This window comes from Lynx rufus, unplaced genomic scaffold (genome assembly GCF_022079265.1).
Source record: "Lynx rufus isolate CCGP_SWC_20201006 ecotype Redwood Valley unplaced genomic scaffold, mLynRuf1.p SCAF_30, whole genome shotgun sequence".
Lineage (NCBI taxonomy): Eukaryota > Metazoa > Chordata > Mammalia > Carnivora > Felidae > Lynx > Lynx rufus.
In genome coordinates, this window is record NW_025814846.1 from 1,467,672 (window position 1) to 1,486,884 (window position 19,213).

At 41.6% G+C, this 19,213-nt stretch overlaps 1 protein-coding gene across 3 annotated transcripts; it reads left to right on the forward strand.

Moving 5' to 3' along the window:
* The first annotated feature begins 4,832 nt into the window (after nucleotides 1-4,832).
* Nucleotides 4,833-18,414, forward strand: SNX12 (sorting nexin 12). Of its 3 annotated transcripts, none has more exons than XM_047092529.1 (5): nucleotides 4,833-5,077; nucleotides 11,358-11,453; nucleotides 12,595-12,719; nucleotides 13,118-13,208; nucleotides 16,533-18,414. In XM_047092529.1, the coding sequence occupies exons 1-5, from the start codon at nucleotides 4,913-4,915 to the stop codon at nucleotides 16,536-16,538; spliced, it is 483 nt and encodes a 160-aa protein (XP_046948485.1). In that variant the 5' UTR covers nucleotides 4,833-4,912; the 3' UTR covers nucleotides 16,539-18,414. The 3 variants fall into 3 exon arrangements, with proteins under 3 accessions (XP_046948485.1, XP_046948483.1, XP_046948484.1); XM_047092527.1 differs by lacking the exon at nucleotides 16,533-18,414 and adding an exon at nucleotides 13,311-14,978; XM_047092528.1 differs by lacking the exon at nucleotides 16,533-18,414 and adding an exon at nucleotides 13,311-14,978 and having other exon boundaries at nucleotides 4,833-5,065.
* The last annotated feature ends 799 nt before the right edge of the window (nucleotides 18,415-19,213 follow it).

Genomic DNA, 19,213 nt, shown 5'->3' on the forward strand with positions numbered 1-19,213 from the left:
GTGAGATTCCTTCAAATTCAAGGGTCCAACATCTCTGTCTTTTGTGGGTTTTTTTTCCCCGCTCTGGACTCCTTCTAGCAAAGAATGAGTGTGATCAAGGAAACCCAATGTGACCATTGAGTTTTGATGTCACCTGTTTGCCAAGAGATTTGACTGGGCTATTTTTTTCTTGGTGTGATAATTGAAGTACACAGGATAACTGTGCCTTGTTCAACATCACTTGGTAACTGTGAAGCTCTGTGCCTCTCATGAAAAGCAAAAAATTATGTGTGTGCGCACAGGCCCTGGTAAGCCAGCTGGTAACAGCTGTTATCTGTTGTTACTGCAAAGGATTTAATTAGCCCAGTACCCTCTACTCTGCTCTCCCTCCCCATCAAATCTTCCTCTTAAAAAAAAAAAAAGAGCATGTATTTACACCTCATTATGAATTTAACTTGCACAATTCTCCTAGGTCTATTTGATTTTAAGCCTTATCCCTTCACTTACCTGTATATTCAACTTCCCACTTTCACTGACATCTGTCCTCCCCACCTCCGCTTTTAAACACAGTCAAGTCTCTCCTCCCTTTAAACAAACAGACAAACAAACAAACAAACAAACCCTTTTTTGACTAAGCATTGCCCTCTAGCTACTACCTTTCTTTCTTAGGCAAGCCTCTCAAAAGAACAGTCTCTACTAAATGTTTCCACTTCTCCATCTCTGATTGGATTCTCAGTCCACTGCAGTCTGGGTTCTACCTCCCATGCTCCACTGAAACTGCTCTCATTTAAGCAATTACCAAATTTAGTGGACAGCTCCCAGGCCTTATATTATTTGACAGTTGCACTGTGTTAAACACTGTTAACTACTCACTTGCTCCTTTTGGAAAATTTCTTATCCCTCCCGCTCGGATCACTATTGTCTCTTGGTTCTCTTTCTACCTCTTGGACAACTTATTCCTTCCTGGTCTCCTTCACAAGCTTCTCTTCTGGTGCCTATCCTTTAATATGTTTCCCAAATGGAAAATTTTTTTCTGATTAAAAAAGAAATACATGTTCAGGGGCGCCTGGGTGGCGCAGTCGGTTAAGCGTCCGACTTCAGCCAGGTCACGATCTCGCGGTCCGTGAGTTCGAGCCCCGCGTCAGGCTCTGGGCTGATGGCTCGGAGCCTGGAGCCTGTTTCTGATTCTGTGTCTCCCTCTCTCTCTGCCCCTCCCCCGTTCATGCTCTGTCTTTCTCTGTCCCAAAAATAAATAAACGTTGAAAAAAAATTAAAAAAAAAGAAAAAAAAGAAATACATGTTCATTATGTAAAAATAAGACCTTTTAGAAAATTATAAACATTCCAATGGAAAAATTCCAACGGAAACCTCACCACACAGAAGTAACCACTATTAACATTTTGGCTTATATCCTTCCAGTTGTTAAAAATTGGTATATATATCCTATCCAGTAATACAAATGGCATCACATTACTATATGTTCTACCAGGTTTTTTCTTTTTTGTTTTTTTGTGGGCATCATTCCACCTCAATGAGTATAGAGCATTGTTTTAAATGGATACAAAAGAGGGGGCTTGACTGGCTCAGTCAGAAGAGCATGCGACTCTTGATCTTCGGGTCGTGAGTTTGAGCCCCACGTTGGGTGTAGAGATTACTTAAATAAATAAATAAAAACTTAAAAAAGAGAAATTATAAGTGGATATAAAAGAGAACACTGAATTTGGCCATTTACACAAAAGACTGTTTTATGATGGAAGTGACTGAGATATGAAGTCTGTAAAATGTAGGACCCACTACTATGTGAGACTTGCCATATAAACAAATTTGCAAGTTAGGGGAAAAAATGGCTACAAAAATATTTCATTGCATAAAATGAATAATTCTTTACTCTTAGAGACAAGCTCTGTGTACTTGTATCTTTGTGTGCCTGATTATTTTCTCAGGATAAATTATTGGAAGTGAAATTTCTAGTCAACAGTTTCAGCAAATAACATTAAAACTTTAAAAAAAATTTTTTAAGTTTATTTATTTATTTATTTAGAGAGACAGAGCACAAGCAGGGGAGGGGCAGAAAGAAGAAGAAACAGAATCCCAAGCAGGCTCCATGCCATCAGTGCAGAACCTGATGTGGGGCTCAAACTCACAAACTGCAAGATTATGACCTGAGCTGAGATCAAGAGCTGGATGCTTAACCAACTGAGCCACCCAGGCACCCCCCCCTCAATTTTTAAAATACAGGGGCACCTTGGTAGCTCAGTCAGTTAGGCATCTGACTCTGGGTTTTGGCTCAGGTCATGATCTCACGGCTTCGTGGGTTCGAGCCCCACATCGGGCTCTGTGCTGGCAGCTTGCAGCCTGCTTGAGATTCTCTCTCTCCCTCTCTCTCTGCCTCTCCCCCACTCGTGCTGTCTCTGTCTCTTTCAAAATAAATAAAACTTAAAAAAAGTTTTTTTTAATACAAAAGTGCTTAAACATAAATGCAATGAAAACGAAAAAACAAGTCTCCCTGCCATCCCTGACTTCTGTTCTCCAGAGACAACCAGTACTACAAGTTTCTTGATGTCAAGTTTTTTTTTTAATAAATACTGCCAATTTGCCTCCCAGAAAAATTGCACAGATTTTATTCTCTCATCAACATTGCCTGCTTTCACTGATTTTTAAATCTTTTGTCCTTGCCTCTTCACATTTTTCTTTCTGCACTGTATGCTAATAACTCCCAAATCTCTATCTCTAACCCTGATCACACCCTCAAGTTCCAGGCCAGTATTTCTAGCTGGACATCTCCACCCGGGTGTCCTATAGACATCCCAGATTTTTCTAGACTGAACTCATGGTCTTCCTTCCCACACTTACTCTTCTTTCTGTAATTCCAATTTTGATTGGTGGTGCCAGCATCCATCTCATTACCTAAATCAGAAACCTAGGAGTCATTTTCAATTTCTTCCTCTCCTTGCAAATAGTGATAATAGCTAATAGTTACTGAACACTCACCATTCACACATATTTTGTTTCATTTAATTCTCACGAAAGCCCCAGAGGTGGCTTTTAGTCTTATCATTTCCATTTCACAGTTGAAGAAAACTGGGTAACTTGCTCAAGGCTATACAGCTAGGAAGCAGGGATTTAAACCCAGGCAGTTTAAGTCCATAGCTCACACACTTAAGCCCCATACTATACTACCACCATATTTCATCAGGTACAAGTTTTACCTATTTCCTCACTCTCAGTCCTGTTTCCTTTTCTCCATTCCCACCATGACCAACTGATTCCAAGTCTTATTATCAGTACTCTCATCATTAGTCTCATTCAATTCATCTTCCATGTTGCCTGAAAAATAATCCTTCTTAAACACAAATATGACCATGTCTTTTTTTCCTGTTGAAAATCCTTTAGTGGCTCCCTATCACTTACTTTGTAAAGCCAGAGATCCTTTGCTTCATAAAGAAGGAGCACCCTCATTGCCTGTCCCCAGCCGGCCTACCTCTCTAAGCACTTTCTTTACAGGATCTGAATTGGTCACAATTGCCTAAAAACATGCTGTTTCTTATTGGGATGACTTTGCACATGCTATTCCCTCTGCAAGAAATTGCCTTTCCCCATTTCCACTCCTATTTGTCCTTTATGTCTTTTCATGTCTGTCAAACTCAGATGTTTCCTCCTCCAGGAAGCCTTCCCTAATTCCTCCAATTATTCATGTCCCATGTGCTGCTTTAAACATTTACTTATTTTGTATTTGTCATTAGTTTTACTTTCTTGTCTCCCTTTCTAGAATGTTAACTCTTTGAGGGCTGGGTCGCTCTTCTTCAACTTTAGTATTTAGCATGTTGCCTAGCACATAAGTAGTTGCTTAGTAGATATCGGTTAAATTGAATTAAATAACTGTGAAAATTTGGGCCTTGTACTCTGTTGAAAGGATTTCAGGCATCAGTGGTACAGGAAAAATCAGAAGAGGCAGGTGCAGGGAGGAGAAAGGATGACCTAAAATCACCACTGTTAGTGTGGGGCACCACCCCTTCATGTGTGCCATGTATAAATTAATCATATAAATATCAATATGTCTAAAAAATATCAATATGTCTATGGATATTTTCTCATTTAGATACGTACTCTTTCTCCATTATGGGCTGCAAGCAACCTCAGAGCAGTGCCAAGTATGGTGTTCTGCACAGTAGAGACAGAACGTATGAAATAAATGCCTTCAATATGCTGAGAAATATATCTGAGTACATCTGGGCTTAAGCTTTCTGTGGTAACAAGTGGAGGATGAAGCTATGCCCCGATTTTCCTGGAAAGGGAGAATGAGCAATCATATTTACCCCATCCCCGCTGCTTCCCTGGCACCATTGTGCAGAGTGCTCGGTTGCGGGTGGAATGAATTGAAATGATCAGTGGCACAAGTGGCAGGGCTGCGTTCTAAGTTCTTAGTAGTATGGTTGGAACCCCTCCCTCTGGAGAACACCCTTCTATTTTCGCGCAAAACCCTGACTTATTCAGGTCACGGGGCTTCGGCCTATCACTGCAAGGTCCCCGTTTGCGGGGCAGTGCCCGCTGCCGATAGATACTGGGTAGAAGACAATTTCTTGGGTTGAGGAGCAGCGATTGGCGGATCCCGCCTCTAATGCTTCCCAGGACATCGGGCACTGCGTGTCCGAGATGCCGGTTCCGGGGCGGCCACAAATACCACCCGGAAGCCTGAATGAGGCCTCCGAAGTACAGGACTCACAGCCCTCAGAGTGGCCGCTATTCAGGGTGCCGGGCCCGGGGCCAAGGCAGCGTGCGCGTGCGTGCGTGCGTGCGTGCGTGGGCGCGCGTGCGCGGCGCCGCTGTCTGTGGGTTGGCTGGTTATTTTGCAAGCGGGAGGGGCTGTGCGCGCTCCTGCCTCCCGCCTCTGTCCCCCACCCCCTTCCCCGGTCCCAGTCTCTCCTTCGGAAAGATGTCGGACACGGCAGTGGCTGACACTCGGCGCCTTAACTCGAAGCCGCAGGACCTGACCGACGCTTACGGGCCGCCAAGTAACTTCCTGGAGATCGACATCTTTAATCCACAGACGGTGGGCGTGGGCCGCGCGCGCTTCACCACCTATGAGGTTCGCATGCGGGTGAGTCACGGGGTGAGGGAGACAGCTGAGGGAGGACCGGGCGGCTGGGCGGGGGCTTCCAGAAGGCGCTCGAAGGGGTCATTTGGGGGTTGGGGGCAGAGGTCTCCAGACTCGGTTGTGGCCCTAGGATACAGAAAAGTCCAGAGGGGGACATCGGACTGGGGTGAGGGAAAATAAGTACCTATGAGCAAGAAGTGAAGCCTGGCTGGATAGGGTGGGGAGGATGGGGAAGATTAGAGTGGGGAATTCAAGGAAATAGGAACGCTGAGTGCAGCGACAGAAGAAGGGAAGGAAGAGTGACAGAGGGCTGGGGAATGGAAAGACAAGGTGATATATCGCTGGGTCCCATAACTAAACTGGGTTGTGGGAAGTCAATCCGAAGAGGGAGGGCAGGAAGCCCCGATTTCTTCCTCATGAAGTCTCCCTGGGATGATGGAGTTAAGCAAAGCCTGCATTGAAGGGAAGGTAGACCCCAGGAAAGGGAGAGAGTGGGCTTGGTAGAGCAGAAATAAGAAAGGGAGTCTCCCTGACACCGAGTGCTTCCCAGACTTGTGTGGAATTAGCATCTGAAGGAGAGAAATGTTTTCTGCTTAAGTTTTCTCAGGTATCACATGCTGTGTCTTATGGTGAAATCTGGCCTTGCCCTGGGATTGGTGGATTGTCAGTCGGTACTCAAAACATCCTGTGCTGATCCTTTAGATTTGAAGTAGCCAGTATTTCAGTATTGGCTCCCATTTGGGCTTTCTGTATACAAATGGCCATTTGCCCTTTCTGTTCTAGATTAACTTTTTGGATTAAGACTGTTGTCTGCGATTACTTTAATGTATGACATTTCGGGACTGCCCAGGAGTGGCTTCTTCCAATGTGCACTACAGAGGACTTTATTCTCTAGTTCTTAGTCCACATTACAAGGATGGAATGTGCAGATAAAGTAGTGGTTTGCACGTTCTTTAGCCCAGTTGAAGTGGTTACAGGAAGAAAAGTTAGAGGCCCATTTTCTAATTTTCCTTATTTTTTTTTTTCTCAGACTAGAGGGCCAGAATATTCTCTATGGACAGCATGCTGCTCAAACAGCATTTGAAGACCTATAAAAGAGTGTATGTGCTTTCATTTTTGACTGAATGAATTGAATGAGAGAGTGTGTCTCCTACATGGGCTTTGAAATTTAATTGAGAAATGGTGTCCAAATTCCGAGTTTCACAAAGTCCAAACTGAAGAAAGAAAATCGAAGCAAAAATTGAGAAAAACTCATCTATATAAGAACTACCTGAAATCAACTCTTTGGAGAAGAATGGAAGTCAGATCCCTCAAAATATAATCAAAAGTCTGGAACTGTTAGTGATAGAGAACTTAATTACCTGAGGAAGCTTGGGCATAACTTGTTCAATGTGAGGATTCTCTGCTGTGGGGTTTTGGAGACAACATCTCCATCCATTACCCAAGAGCCTTAGGGATTATGAATGAAACAGCTCTCTTCTTAAGGCATTCTAATAACAACAGAGACTGTTCATCCAGTGCCTACTATGTGCCAGGCACCGAACTAGGGTTCAGTTTCTAAATCCTTACAAAAATGACATTTTACAGATAGGAAACTGAGGAGGAATGCAGTTTAAGTAACTTGCCCAAGTACACATAGCTAGTAAGTGACAGGGCTGATATTTGAACCCAGATCTGACTGACTCCAAAGCCCATCATACTCTTTGCATTACACTTCAGTCTCTTTGGCAATGTTTAGTTGCAAAACTTTAGTGCACAATATTTTTTTACCCACCAAGCTTTCCATCTATCCTTTTCACAATTTCTAATTGTACGGTGATGATAGGTTTGATGGCAGTTCCTAGTTGTGTGAATTTTAATTTGTATTGTTTATATTAATTTGTATGGCTATCTAGACTTAATATTTTAATTTAACTCTGTGTAGGGGAGAAGTTGTTAAATTCATTTAGTTTTTAGTTGCTATATTAGGTGATTGATCATGGTAGGCATTTTAGGGAGTATGAGACTCAGACTGGGCTTTGGGAATTAAAAATTGTGTATGGTAGAAGCAGATGGCACTGACTTTCTTCTTTATATAATAACTAAATATTTCTGAAGGTGTTCTCTTATTTTGCTCAGGAAAGAATTCCCCCCTCCCACCCTTCCAAGAAATTAGGAATCTGGAGAGGTATCCTGGTGACTTCACATAATGTGTATGGAACTTTTCAAATGTCAGTTGTCCTGTGGACTTGAATTTTGTTTCTGTCTCTCCTTTCCCTTGACTTTGTGTTGATCAGAGCCAACGACTCTGTATATCCTGTACTACACAATCCTGTCTTCCTCAAATGATTTGTAGGTTGGAGCTGGGAGACTATCTTAGTACATAGTGGCCCCTTCCTTACATGGCTAGGTGTGAAGATGAGAGGTCATTATTGTCACCATCCTGTGGGGGTAGGGGAAGAATAGGAGTTTTGTGAGTCAAAGGAAGAAGTCCACAAAATGGCAGTGGATGGTTTCACTATGCCTTGGAAGCAGCTACTCAGCATTTTTCCCCCTTTGTTCTGTTCGCTTCTGTAAAAGCCTACTTGTTAAGGTTCTACTCTTTGGGGATCACAGTATTTGTAATGAATTCTGGTGGAAACCTAGAATTACATGATACCAAAGCGCTTCTTTTTTTCTTGCAGTATTATTTTTCTCCCCATCTTTGTTGAGATGTTATTGACATATAACATTGTGTAAGTTTAAGGTGTACAATGTGATTATTTGATACTCATACAGATTTCTTGCAGGGTTCTGAGTATTTTCTTTATAATGTTTTCTTTTAAATGGTTAAAATATGCACATGGTACAAAATTCAAAAGATACAAAAAAGATGTACTGTAAAAACTAAGTCTTCCACCCTCTGCCCTCTAGAGGTTCCCTTTTCCAAAGAAACCATTGTTTCCAGTTTTTTCATTTATTCTCCTAAAGAATAGGTTGTAATAAAACATTGCTTTACCTGTATCTCACTCTCCTTCAACTCATTGACATTCCTTGGACCTTGATCATAGGTGGAGTTGTAACTAGTGTAAGTTGGCTAGTTATTTAGCTTTTGATGACCTATACCTAGAACTGGATCCTGGAAAGACAGTTTCCAGACGTGAGGACTACAAAGCATGATGTAGTGAGGACTGTGTGAAGCTCTAGCATAACTGGGAGATGTTCTTTTCCTGCCCTGAGGCAGTTGTGGAGGCTCAGGTCATAGTTCAGGAGAGAAACTAGTTCCTTTTATTTCCATCTGCTGATACGAGTTGGCTGGTGGAAAATACAGTCAACTTTAATACATGTGGTTGGCCATTTCTATTTAGAACTTGTAGACAGGAGTGAGGATTAGGGCTTTTTGTTTGTTGGTAGTTCATGTTGCCATTAGAGCCTTGGGAAAATTATCAATGATTAAGATATGGGAATAAGCTGATCTATATGAGGGAGCAAGATATGGTAACCCAACTTAATGTAATTGCTATTTCTGCCGTACTTTCTAGACAGGGAGAAGGTAAACATACCTAGGGCTTCTATTAATCAGTTGAGTATTTACTGAGTAACTTGCATAGTCTGCATTTAGGGAGATGCAGAAGTAGTGACAGCTTCTGATTTCAATGAAATTATAGTTTAGTTAAGTAGCAAGACTAACATGATGCATAAAACAATAGTGTGTCAGACACTACTAAAGTATAAATGTCATAGGAGTTCAGAGGAGAGGGAGACCAGTAAATTAAGCTGGTGTGTTCAGGAAGATTTCCTGGATGAAATGGGACTTGAGCTCGGACTTGTAGAATGGGGACAATTTGAGGAAATTTGAGGAATGGGTATGATTTGAGGAAATCATACCTTGGAGGTGCTTTTCTCTTATTCTTTTACAGGGAACTTAAATTCACTTTTGGGGACACCTGGGTGACTCAGTTGATTAGGTGTTTGACTCTTGATTTTAGCTCAGGTCATGATCTCACTCATAGTTCATGAGTTTGAGCCCCATGTAGGGCTCTGCGCTGACAGCATGGAGCCTGCTTGGGATTCTCTCTCACCCCCTCTCTCTGCCCTTCCCCCGCTCACGTGCACTCTCTCTCAAAATAAATAAACATTAAAAAAAAACTTTTCAATTGAAAATGTAATACATGCATGTGACAAATTCAAATTGTTCAGTGAAAAATGTGACCCTCCCACCCATTCCAGTTGTTTAGTCTTATACTCCAAAACCAATCACTGTTATGAATAAATATTTTATTCATAAATACAAATATATACACATATACATATCCCTTTTTAAATTGAAGTATAGTTGACACACATGGTACATTAGTTTCAGGTGTTCAACGTAGTGATTTGACAAGTTTATACATTACACTATGCTTACCACAAGTATATGTGGTATGTATACTGTGTGTGTGTATATATATGTATATGTGTGTATATATATATATATATATATAACTATATTTCCTGTGTTCTTATTCCCATGCCTTACTCATTCCATAACTGGAAGCCTATATCTCCATTCCCGTTCACCCATTTTGCCCATACCCCTAGCCCCCTCCCCTCTGGCAACCAACAGTTTATTCTCTTTATTTATGGGTCTGCTTCTACTTTTGTTTATTTGTCATGTTTTTTAGATTATACATATAAGTGAAATCATATAGTATTTATCTTTATCTGTCTGGCTCATTTCACTTAGCCTAATACCCTCTAGGTCTATCCATGTTGTCACAAATGGCAAGATCTCATCTTTTTTTCTAGCAGAGTAATATTCCACTGTGTGTGTGTGTGTGTGTGTGTGTGTGTGTGTGTGGCACATCTTTATCCCTTCATATTTTTATTTTATTTTATTAAAGTTTATTTACTTATTTTGAGAGAGAGTGTGAGCAGGGGATGGGCAGAGAGAGGGAGAGGGAATCCCAAGCAGGCTCCGTGCTGCCAGTGCAGAGCACAGTGTAGGGCTTGAATCTGCGAATAGTGAGATCATGACCCCAGCTGAAACCAAGAGTCCAATTCTTAACTGACTGAGCCACCCAGGCGCCCCCGTATTTTCTTTTTAAAGTTTATTTCTTTTGAGAGAGCACACACAAGTGGAGGAGGAGCAGAGAGAGGGAGACAGAGAGAATCCCAAGCAGGCTCTACACTGTCATTGTGGAGCCCAACGCAGGTTTCAAACTCACAAACGGAGATATTGTGACCTGAGCTGAAATCAAGAGTCTGACACTTACCTGACTGAGCCACTCAGGCACCCCTCATCGTTTTTTCTGTTTATTTATTTATTTTTGAGAGAGAGAGCAAGCGGGGGAGGAGCAGAGAGAGAGGCATACAGAGAATCTCAAGCAGGCTCTGTGCTATGAGCACAGAGCCCAACACAGGGCTTGAACCCATAAACCATGAGATCACGACCTGAGCTGAAATCAAGAGTCAGACGCTTAACCAACTGAGCCACCCAGGTGCCCCACATGCATTCATCTTTTGATGGACACTTGGGTTGCTTCCATATTGGGTTGCTTGGCTGTTGTAAATAATGCTACAATAAACAAAGGGGTTCATATATCTTTTAGAATTAGTGTTTTCATTTTCTTTGGGTAAATATACATAGCCTTTTTTTAAACCAAATAGGGGTAAGCTGTATGTACTGTTCTGTAACTTGATTTGATGCTTAATATATTTTCATACTGGCACATGTATATTTCACATTCTTTTCATAGCTGTATAGTAATTCTACTGTATAGGCATAGCATAATTTATTTAACCAATTGTCTATTGATGGACATATAATTATTACAAGTACAGTACAGTGAAAACCCTTGTATATACATATTTGCATACAACTTCAAGTCTATTTAAAATTTGTTTTTACGTTTTATTTATTTTTGAGAGAGAGAGAGCACAAGTGGGGGAGAGGCAGAGAGAGAGGGAGACACAGAATCCAAAGCAGGCTCCAGGCTCTGAGCTATCAGCACAGAGCCCGACGCACGGCTCAAACTCACAAACTTGTGAGATCATGACCTGAGCCAAAGTTGGACGCTCAACCGACCGAGCCACCCAGGGGCCCGAACTTCAAGTCTATTTATAGGATAAATTCTAAGCAGCAAGTGACTTCTAGTCACCATCTGTGACAAGGCTGGATGTGGTAAGGATTGGTATTTACCTGGTGGTATTTTAAAGGAGTTATAGGAGCATGGTCCACAGGAATTATTTCTTCATTGGGACCTAAGTGGTTCTGACAGGTGGCCACTACAGGCTGAACGTTAGTTACCATCTCTCTTCTCTCATTTTTCCTTCCCTGTAGACAAACCTACCTATCTTCAAGCTGAAGGAGTCCTGTGTACGGCGGCGCTATAGTGACTTTGAGTGGCTTAAAAATGAGCTGGAGCGAGATAGTAAGGTATGACCCATTCCCTGTGTGGAATCTTTGGAGGAGGAGATCTACATAGGCTCATAAGGAATAAGATTCTAGTCTATAAAATATTTAAAAAAAATTTTTTTAAATATGAAATTTAGTATACTCTGGTTTCTCTTCAGATCGTCTAAATCTTTCGCCTTTTAATATGAACTTTATTGTCAAATTGGTTTCCTAAAAAAAATTTTAATGTTTATTTATTTGTGAGAGACAGAGAGAGAGCAAGAGCAGGGGAGGGGCAGAGAGAGAGGGAGACACAGAATCCAAAGCAGGCTCCAGGCTCCAGGCTCCAAGCTGTCAGCACAGAGCCTGATGCAGGGCCCAAACTCACAAACCGCGAGATCATGACCTGAACTACAGTTGGCCTCTTAACCGACTGAGCCACCCAGGTGCCCCTGTGGTCTATAAAATCTTAAAGGCAGTGGAGAGGCTGAACACTATCAAATCCCAGCACATTGGATCTGGGTGATACCCTTTGAAACTTGAAAGTGGTAAGTTCAGGACAAATTTTAAAAGAAAAAATATTACTTGAATCAGTGGTGAGTAAAGTCATAAAACTTAACTTATATAGGTACTAAAAATGTAAGTGTAGATCGTGTCAGAAAAGACCTAGCTAAATTCTTGGATACTAGTGGATTGTTAAAGAAAGTGAGGAATATTTGGAGTTTATTTCCTTTTTTTTTTTTTTTGAGGTGGTAAATCTGTCCTTCCATAAAATCACTTGGATTTTTTTATGTTTGTTTATTTTTAAGATAGATACAGAGCACGAGCAGGGGAGAGGCAGAGAGAGAGAGAGAGAGAGAGAGAGAGACAGAATCCAAAACAGGCTCCAGGCTCTGAGCTATCAGCACAGAGCCCAACATGGGGCTCGAACTCAGAACGGTGAGATCATGACCTGAGCTGAAGTCAGACGCTTAACCGACTGAGCCACCCAGGTGCCCCTGGATTCATTTTTGACCTAAGCCATCTTTACTGTTCTTATGGCCTCAGTTCTTACCAGTTGCCAGCTGTGGGATAAGATAGACCCTGGCTAATAGTCTAATAAGAAATGAGGTATACAGTGCTTCACCATCTCGTTCCTTCTTCATCCTCTCCCATGTGGCTGATATTTTGTGTCTGCCTGCAGATTGTAGTACCACCACTGCCTGGGAAAGCCTTGAAGCGTCAGCTCCCTTTTCGAGGAGATGAAGGGATATTTGAGGAGTCCTTCATTGAAGAAAGGAGGCAGGGCCTCGAACAGTTTATTAACAAGTAAGCCAAGTTCCTGGGGACTCCTCTTGCTCCTTTTGCCATCATGGTCTTTCTGTGTTTTGTCTGTCTCCTCTTTTGTGATGTGTAATAAGATGTGTTGCTGGTTGTGTGGTGAGCTGACTGGACAGTAAAACTCCATTCCTTTGAGCAGAATTCTGATCCTGTACCTCAGGGCCTGAAAAGGCCTTGGATGTGTTTGGGGATTTTCCCCTACCTCACCTGTCTATCTCCCTTCTCCTACAACATCAGGGTTGGAGTGGTGCCTCGTTGCTGTCCTCTACTTACTTGAACCTCTGGAAGAGCTGATGTTGCCCTTTCTCCCCTGTCCACACCCCCATTGCTCTGTGAATTCTCTCTGATCCCAGATACTACTGATAACCATCTTGGTCTCTTTATAGAATTGCTGGGCACCCACTGGCTCAGAATGAACGCTGCCTACACATGTTCCTGCAGGAGGAGGCAATTGACAGGAACTACGTCCCTGGGAAGGTGCGCCAGTAGGAGCCCCTCTCACCACTTGCCCTCTACTTTCCTGCTGAAATGACATTGATTTTTACACTAAGCCTCTCTCTCTGTCTCTTTGATCTGAAGTTGGCTGCCCATCCCCTGGCCTGATAGACTGTCTGGCATTGTGTTTCTTGGTACCTGACTACACCGTGGGCACTCTGCTAGGATCCTCTTCTCCGAGAAGAGGTGGGAGACCACAGGCAGATGCTCTTTGCTTGGGGTGCGGGTGGGGGGATTGGACTGGAAGGCAATTCCTTGGGCATTTACCCTTGCCAGAAGGCTAATCTTATGGGGGGTGGGGGTCTTGTGCTGGTAGGGCACTCGGATACATACTGATGCTGCAAGTCCAGGGGATTTTCTTACTCTTAGGTTTAACCAGAAATGCTGAGCAGGGAAAAACCCTGCCTTTCCTACCTGCATGAACTTTTTTCTTTTGGGGAAGGTGGTAGAGACCCAGAAGTTCTTGTTTTCTCTAGGCCTGCTCCCAGTTTTGTCAACGGTTTCTTTTGTTCCTTTCTCTCTCCCTTGTTGCTTTTCATGGCAGTAAATCCTCCTGAGTCTAAGCAGTCTGTTGTGTGGAGCAAGGTGTGTGGGTTTTCTGGGCCCCTCATCATGGCTGCTTCAGAGTCAGAAGAAAGCCATAGGGCAGTATGGGAACTCTTGTTGTCTAGCCCTCTCCTTTGTGGCTCCCCACTCTGGCTGCCTGTTCTCGCTCATCAGCAGGTGAGTCAGTACAGGCCAGCGGTTTCCACCCCCCCCCCCACAAGCCCTTGCTACTTTATAGGTTACCTTTGCGGGTTTGATGGCTTGAGGGGTGGGGACAACTCACCACTGCCAGGTAACTTCCTAAAGGGTGGGAGTGGATCATTTTCTAGGTACCTCCCAGTGGTTGGGAAGGGCATCACCACCCTCTTCCTTCCGTTCTTCCTCCCCACCCCACTCCCGCCATCCCATTTAGTGCTGCCACAAGGCCGAAGCACATGAACAAACCACACAGTCTCTGACTTCTCCTAAGCACTTTGAGCTGTTGAATGGGGCTCAGGGGCAAGAGTTGTCGCTGCCCTCCCCAGCTTGGTCACAGGGTTACTGAACTGCCTGTACCTGTTTCCCATGGAACTCCAGTAGTCTTCCCAGAATTTGAGCTAGAGGTAGCAGCTGGGTATGCATGTCCCAAATCTTAAGAGTCTGAAGCAGCTTTCCTGGGCTTCTATCTGGAGGATAGTGGTTTGTTTGCTGGGGCCTGATATCTCTCTCCAGTGGTGGGATGGGAGCAAGTTAACTGGTGTCATGTCAAAAGTGGGTACTCTTTGCTTAGACTCTATCATGGAAGGATCGGAATTCTCTGTATGGTCTTGGGGAAAAGGCTTGTGGAGTTGGACAAGACCCTGATCAGAGAGTTTAGGATTGGATTTTGACATGGGATTTGGAGTCTTTCTCAATGTTGAAGTTCCCTGAGACAGATCAGCTCTCCAGCTGCTGAGCCTGTACCAGGGGCTGAGCAGCCCCTAGAGAGAGGCTGTGCTCCCTTTCCCACCTCCCAAATGTTGGTGTTGTTGCTGCCTTTTTGATTTGTATCCTCTGTTATTGACTTTTTTTAAAGAATTCTTTCATTGTGCACAAGTGCTGAAAGCCTGAGGCCCCATTTCTGCTGTGTATATATCCTGACTCGGGGCTTTTATTCAGCAAACTGTTCATTCTTCTGTCAGACAATGTCATATTCAACTCTGTTCATATTAAACCACTGTGAAGCAAGCCTCTGTTTTACTGCTTAAGTTGTAGTATTTTTTAGTGTCTAGGATATTCTTGGTATTGTGCAGAAATCATACAACATGGTCAGTATCCTGAGGTGATAAGTTAAGTTTGGCATTTAAATTAAAAAAACAACAACCAGAATCCTAGCTGCCTGTAGCGATATTTACCTATCCTTGCAACTCCCAATTGACTTTGTCACCGAGGTAATGTGTCTTCTTGCAGGAAGTAGCCATAGGGCTCAATACCTGTGGTTTGGTTCAGATTTAGCAGATTTGGTTTTTAACCTTGTGGGTTTCTACTAATTTGGGCAGAATATATTTATAGTGTGTGTGTGTGTGTGTGTGTGTGTGTGTGTGTACATATATATGCATATGCTATATGTGTACATAAACACGTGTGTGCAAGTGCTCATCATCCAACCTACCACCTACAAACACTATTTCTTTTATAGTTTTTTTTTTTACCTCAATTGAGACTTTTTTCTTTCAAATAGATTTGATGCAGGCAGAAAGGTGAGTGAACTTTGAGAACTTTTTTTTTTTTAACTCTGAGAACATTTTTTTTAGGTTTACTTATTTATAAATATAAATTTATTTATTGAGATAGAGACAGTGTGAGTTAGGGAGGGGCAGAGACAGGGGGAGAAAGAGAATCCCAAGCAGGCTCCACACTGTCAGCGCTGAGCCCGATGTGGGGCTCAAACCCATGAAACTGAGATCATGACCTGAGCCGAAACCAAGAGTCGGACGCTCAACAAACTGAGCCAGCCAGGTGCCCCTCTGAGAACTTTTGATGGGTGGATATTTTCATCTGACCGATGTGTTCTGAAATGGCTTCCTACACAAAGTGGCTTTTAGTAAAGGTTTGGAATGAGAGGAGGTAGGAGTCTTGTCATTTGGGAAGTCAAAGCAAGTTTTAATCATGAAGTTGAGCATGGAAAGAAGGTATAGAAAGGGATGTGGTCAAAACACGAATTAAGGTGACATAACAATGTACTTGGGTGTAAGTAGAAGAGTGGGGGCTGAATTGAAGTTAAGAGGTTTTGGTAGTTCGGGAATTAGATGACTAAAGGTATCTGAGGGGATAGGGAAGAATAGAAGTTTCTGTGAGATAAAAGAAAAGAAGAATAATTAGAGAAATGCAACCTTCATAAACAGCAGTGTTAGAGAATGAATTAGAGAATAACTAGAAAAGGCAACTATAGAATAAAGTTTCAAAATTTTGGACAAATGACATTCATTTAACAAGTACCAATTCCTAGCCTTCTGTGTGCCCAGTCTTATGCTAAAAGCTGGATGGGGTGGGGTGGTTGTGGTACAAATAAAAGAGGATTGCATTCTCTTTTCTTCATAGACTTTATTTTGTACACTTTGTAGACTTTATTCCCTCTTTGGAGTCAAATGGGTCATGTTAGCATAGTAACTGGGTCCTGAAAGAGCCCCAAATCCAAGCCCTCGTACCCACCAACACCAAGGAGAAGGTTTCTTTCATGAGGAATTCACATTTCTGCATGTACCTAAATGTTTATCACTAATTAATTCCTTTTATTCATAGCACTGAAGCAGCTCAACCTTATACTGGGACCTGGGCGACAGAGGCTAACCAAAAATTTTAAACATAGTAGCTAGACCCAAAAGAAGTCTAAATCTTCACATTCTGGAGATGACTTATCTACTACCCTTTGACCCATTCTTTGACATGAGGAGTTGAGCTGGTAAAGGATGGAAGAGGTGAGCGGCCTTCAAACTGCGCTGGAGTTTTTGTTTGATGAGACATCCTAGCTGAGACAGTTCTATCTTCAAATATATGCTGTCATAATTTAAGTAAAATTATTTTTACTGTGGAAATGCAGACCGACTGCTCACTGAAATGGATATTTCTTCATATCCTGAAGACTTTTGAGTCACCTCTGGTCTTCTCTTCTTAGACACAATAACAGTTCTAATTTTTCCTCACTTGGCTCGTTTTTTACCCTTTTAACTTTATTATTCTGAAATCTCTCCAAGGTCCTTATATGTCCCTAAGTCATAGAGTCTAAAACTGGACACCACTTTAATTATAGCCTGAAGGTTAGGTGGTTGTTAGTCCATTTATACATCGTAGTATTCAAGTTTACTTTTAAAATATAAATACTTTGTGACTAATTTAGCTTGTGGTTCTCTGCCACTCCCTTCCCGACCATCCACCACCCTTCATTCCTCTTATCTTTTGTTTTGCTTTGCTTTTACAAAAAGAAATAATTGTTCTTATTTTTATTTTCTCTTGCCTGCCTATCTATCTATCTATCTATCTATCTATGCTTTTGAGAACAGAAAGCTCATTCCTTACAAAACAAATTGGATAATTATTAACATTACACGGAATAAAGGATTTTTTAATTCACAGCAGGTTTTTGTTAAATAGGTGTTTCCTGCAGTGGTTTTAAGTGTTTGTATATAGATCATCAATTACCTGATACAGAGAAACTGAATGTACAGGATTAAGAGGTACTGCCAATTGAAGAGCAATCAGAAATGAGATAAAACAGTTCTTAAGTGAACAGTGAAATACATTTAGAGTCACAGAAATTTATACATTACTTTTCAGGAAAATGTTATTTTACCCATAATGTTTTTTATCCAAATACGGTCAACTTTTGATCATCTGTGCCAATGGAGAGCTTTTTATTTTGTTATGCATAAGACTTTAAAATATTTCCTAATATGTCATCAGAAGAAGACTCAGGAAGATCTGAGAAGTAGAAAAGGAATAGTAGGCCCAGAATAGACACCTGGGTCCTGGAACCAGCTATGCTAGTTAGCTGGCTATATAGCACCTACAGGCAGGTTGCTTCACCCATCTGGACCTGTTTTCTCAACTGTAAACTGAGGGCATTTGACTGAATGGTTTCTGAGGTATCCTAAATCTCGATTTTTTTATGATTTCCAACTCTTGCCCTAAGGAACTGAGTAAACCCTGGAGGTGATGCTACCAAACAGGTGGAAGCAAAGTTTTTCCCATTTGATGGGGTTTGCTGTAGTGTAGTTTTCTCTCCCAGAAATGAATGACCCTTCACTTACCCTGATTAGAGTTTGTTTGCCCACATCCTGTAGTATCAAGTCATGAGTAGTACCACATTGAAACTCGGTGTTGAATTGATTTACAGTTGCCCTAATTTTATCCTAGGTCTTCTAGTTGAAATTTTTTATGTATTTGTTTTTTAAAGATTTTATTTTTAAGTAATTTCTATACCCAGTGTGGGGCTTGAACAACCCGGGCTTTACAACCTAGACAGGGGTCGCATGCTCTACCCAACTAAGCAGCCAGGCACCCCTAAATTGAAATTTTTAAATGAAATAGTCACCTCATTCCTGTATGGAATTATTCTTATTTAAAATGTAGAAATTGTCATTTTGTTCATTGTTCTTATTACAAAAGTGTCTATTTTGTTAAAATGTTTTATGTGGTGATAAAAATTCAAAAGTAATTAATGGTAGTTGACAAAGTTGAAGAAAACATAAATGTGTAAAAAGTGAGATTTCTCTTTATTCCCCTCCCTACACCCATTCTCCAAAAATAACTTAATTTGGTATGTGTCTTCCTGGACTTTTTTCTATGCACAGATATATGTATGTGAATATATACATATATGTATGTATGAATATACACATACTCATACACATGTACATGTATGAATACCCACACACTTGTATGTCGTGTTTTTTTTTAACAAAATGGGATGCTGTATGTATGCAACTTATGTTTTTCACTTTGCAGTGTTTTGTGGACTTCCTCTCACATTAGTATATGGAAATTTACCTCATTTTTAAATATGGCAGCATAACATTTCATGGTATGGTTGTAAAACAATTTAGTGATACAGTTACTGTTGGAAATTTGTCTCCAATCATTCATTATTACAAGGAATGCTACATATAACTTTGCTCATGTGTTTAAGTATTTCTGTGGGATAGATTTTGAGAGAAATAAATCCTGGGTCAAAGGATGTGTGTTACATTAGGCCCCCGCTTACAGCAAATGACAATGTCTGTTTTCTTACCAAAAGTGGAGAAATTGCCATTCACCCCTGCCCAAAGCTGCTTTACCCAAATGGCACAATATTAAACAACTGGTAATTATGCAAACTATTTAGTGAAAGTGATATTTCTTAGTTTTAATTAGCATTTTCTGATACTTTTAGTTGTAATGATACCACTATCAGGTTTTTAATTTTTTCCCCCTTGCACGCGCACACA

Bases quoted from the DNA above. Each gene is read 5' to 3' on its own strand.
- SNX12 (XM_047092527.1), top strand. From the start codon at position 4,913: ATGTCGGACACGGCAGTGGCTGACACTCGGCGCCTTAACTCGAAGCCG. The intron at 12,720-13,117 runs GTAAGCCAAGTT...GTCTCTTTATAG, and splicing joins CTCGAACAGTTTATTAACAA to AATTGCTGGGCACCCACTGG. The intron at 13,209-13,310 runs GTGCGCCAGTAG...TTTGATCTGAAG, and splicing joins GGAACTACGTCCCTGGGAAG to TTGGCTGCCCATCCCCTGGC.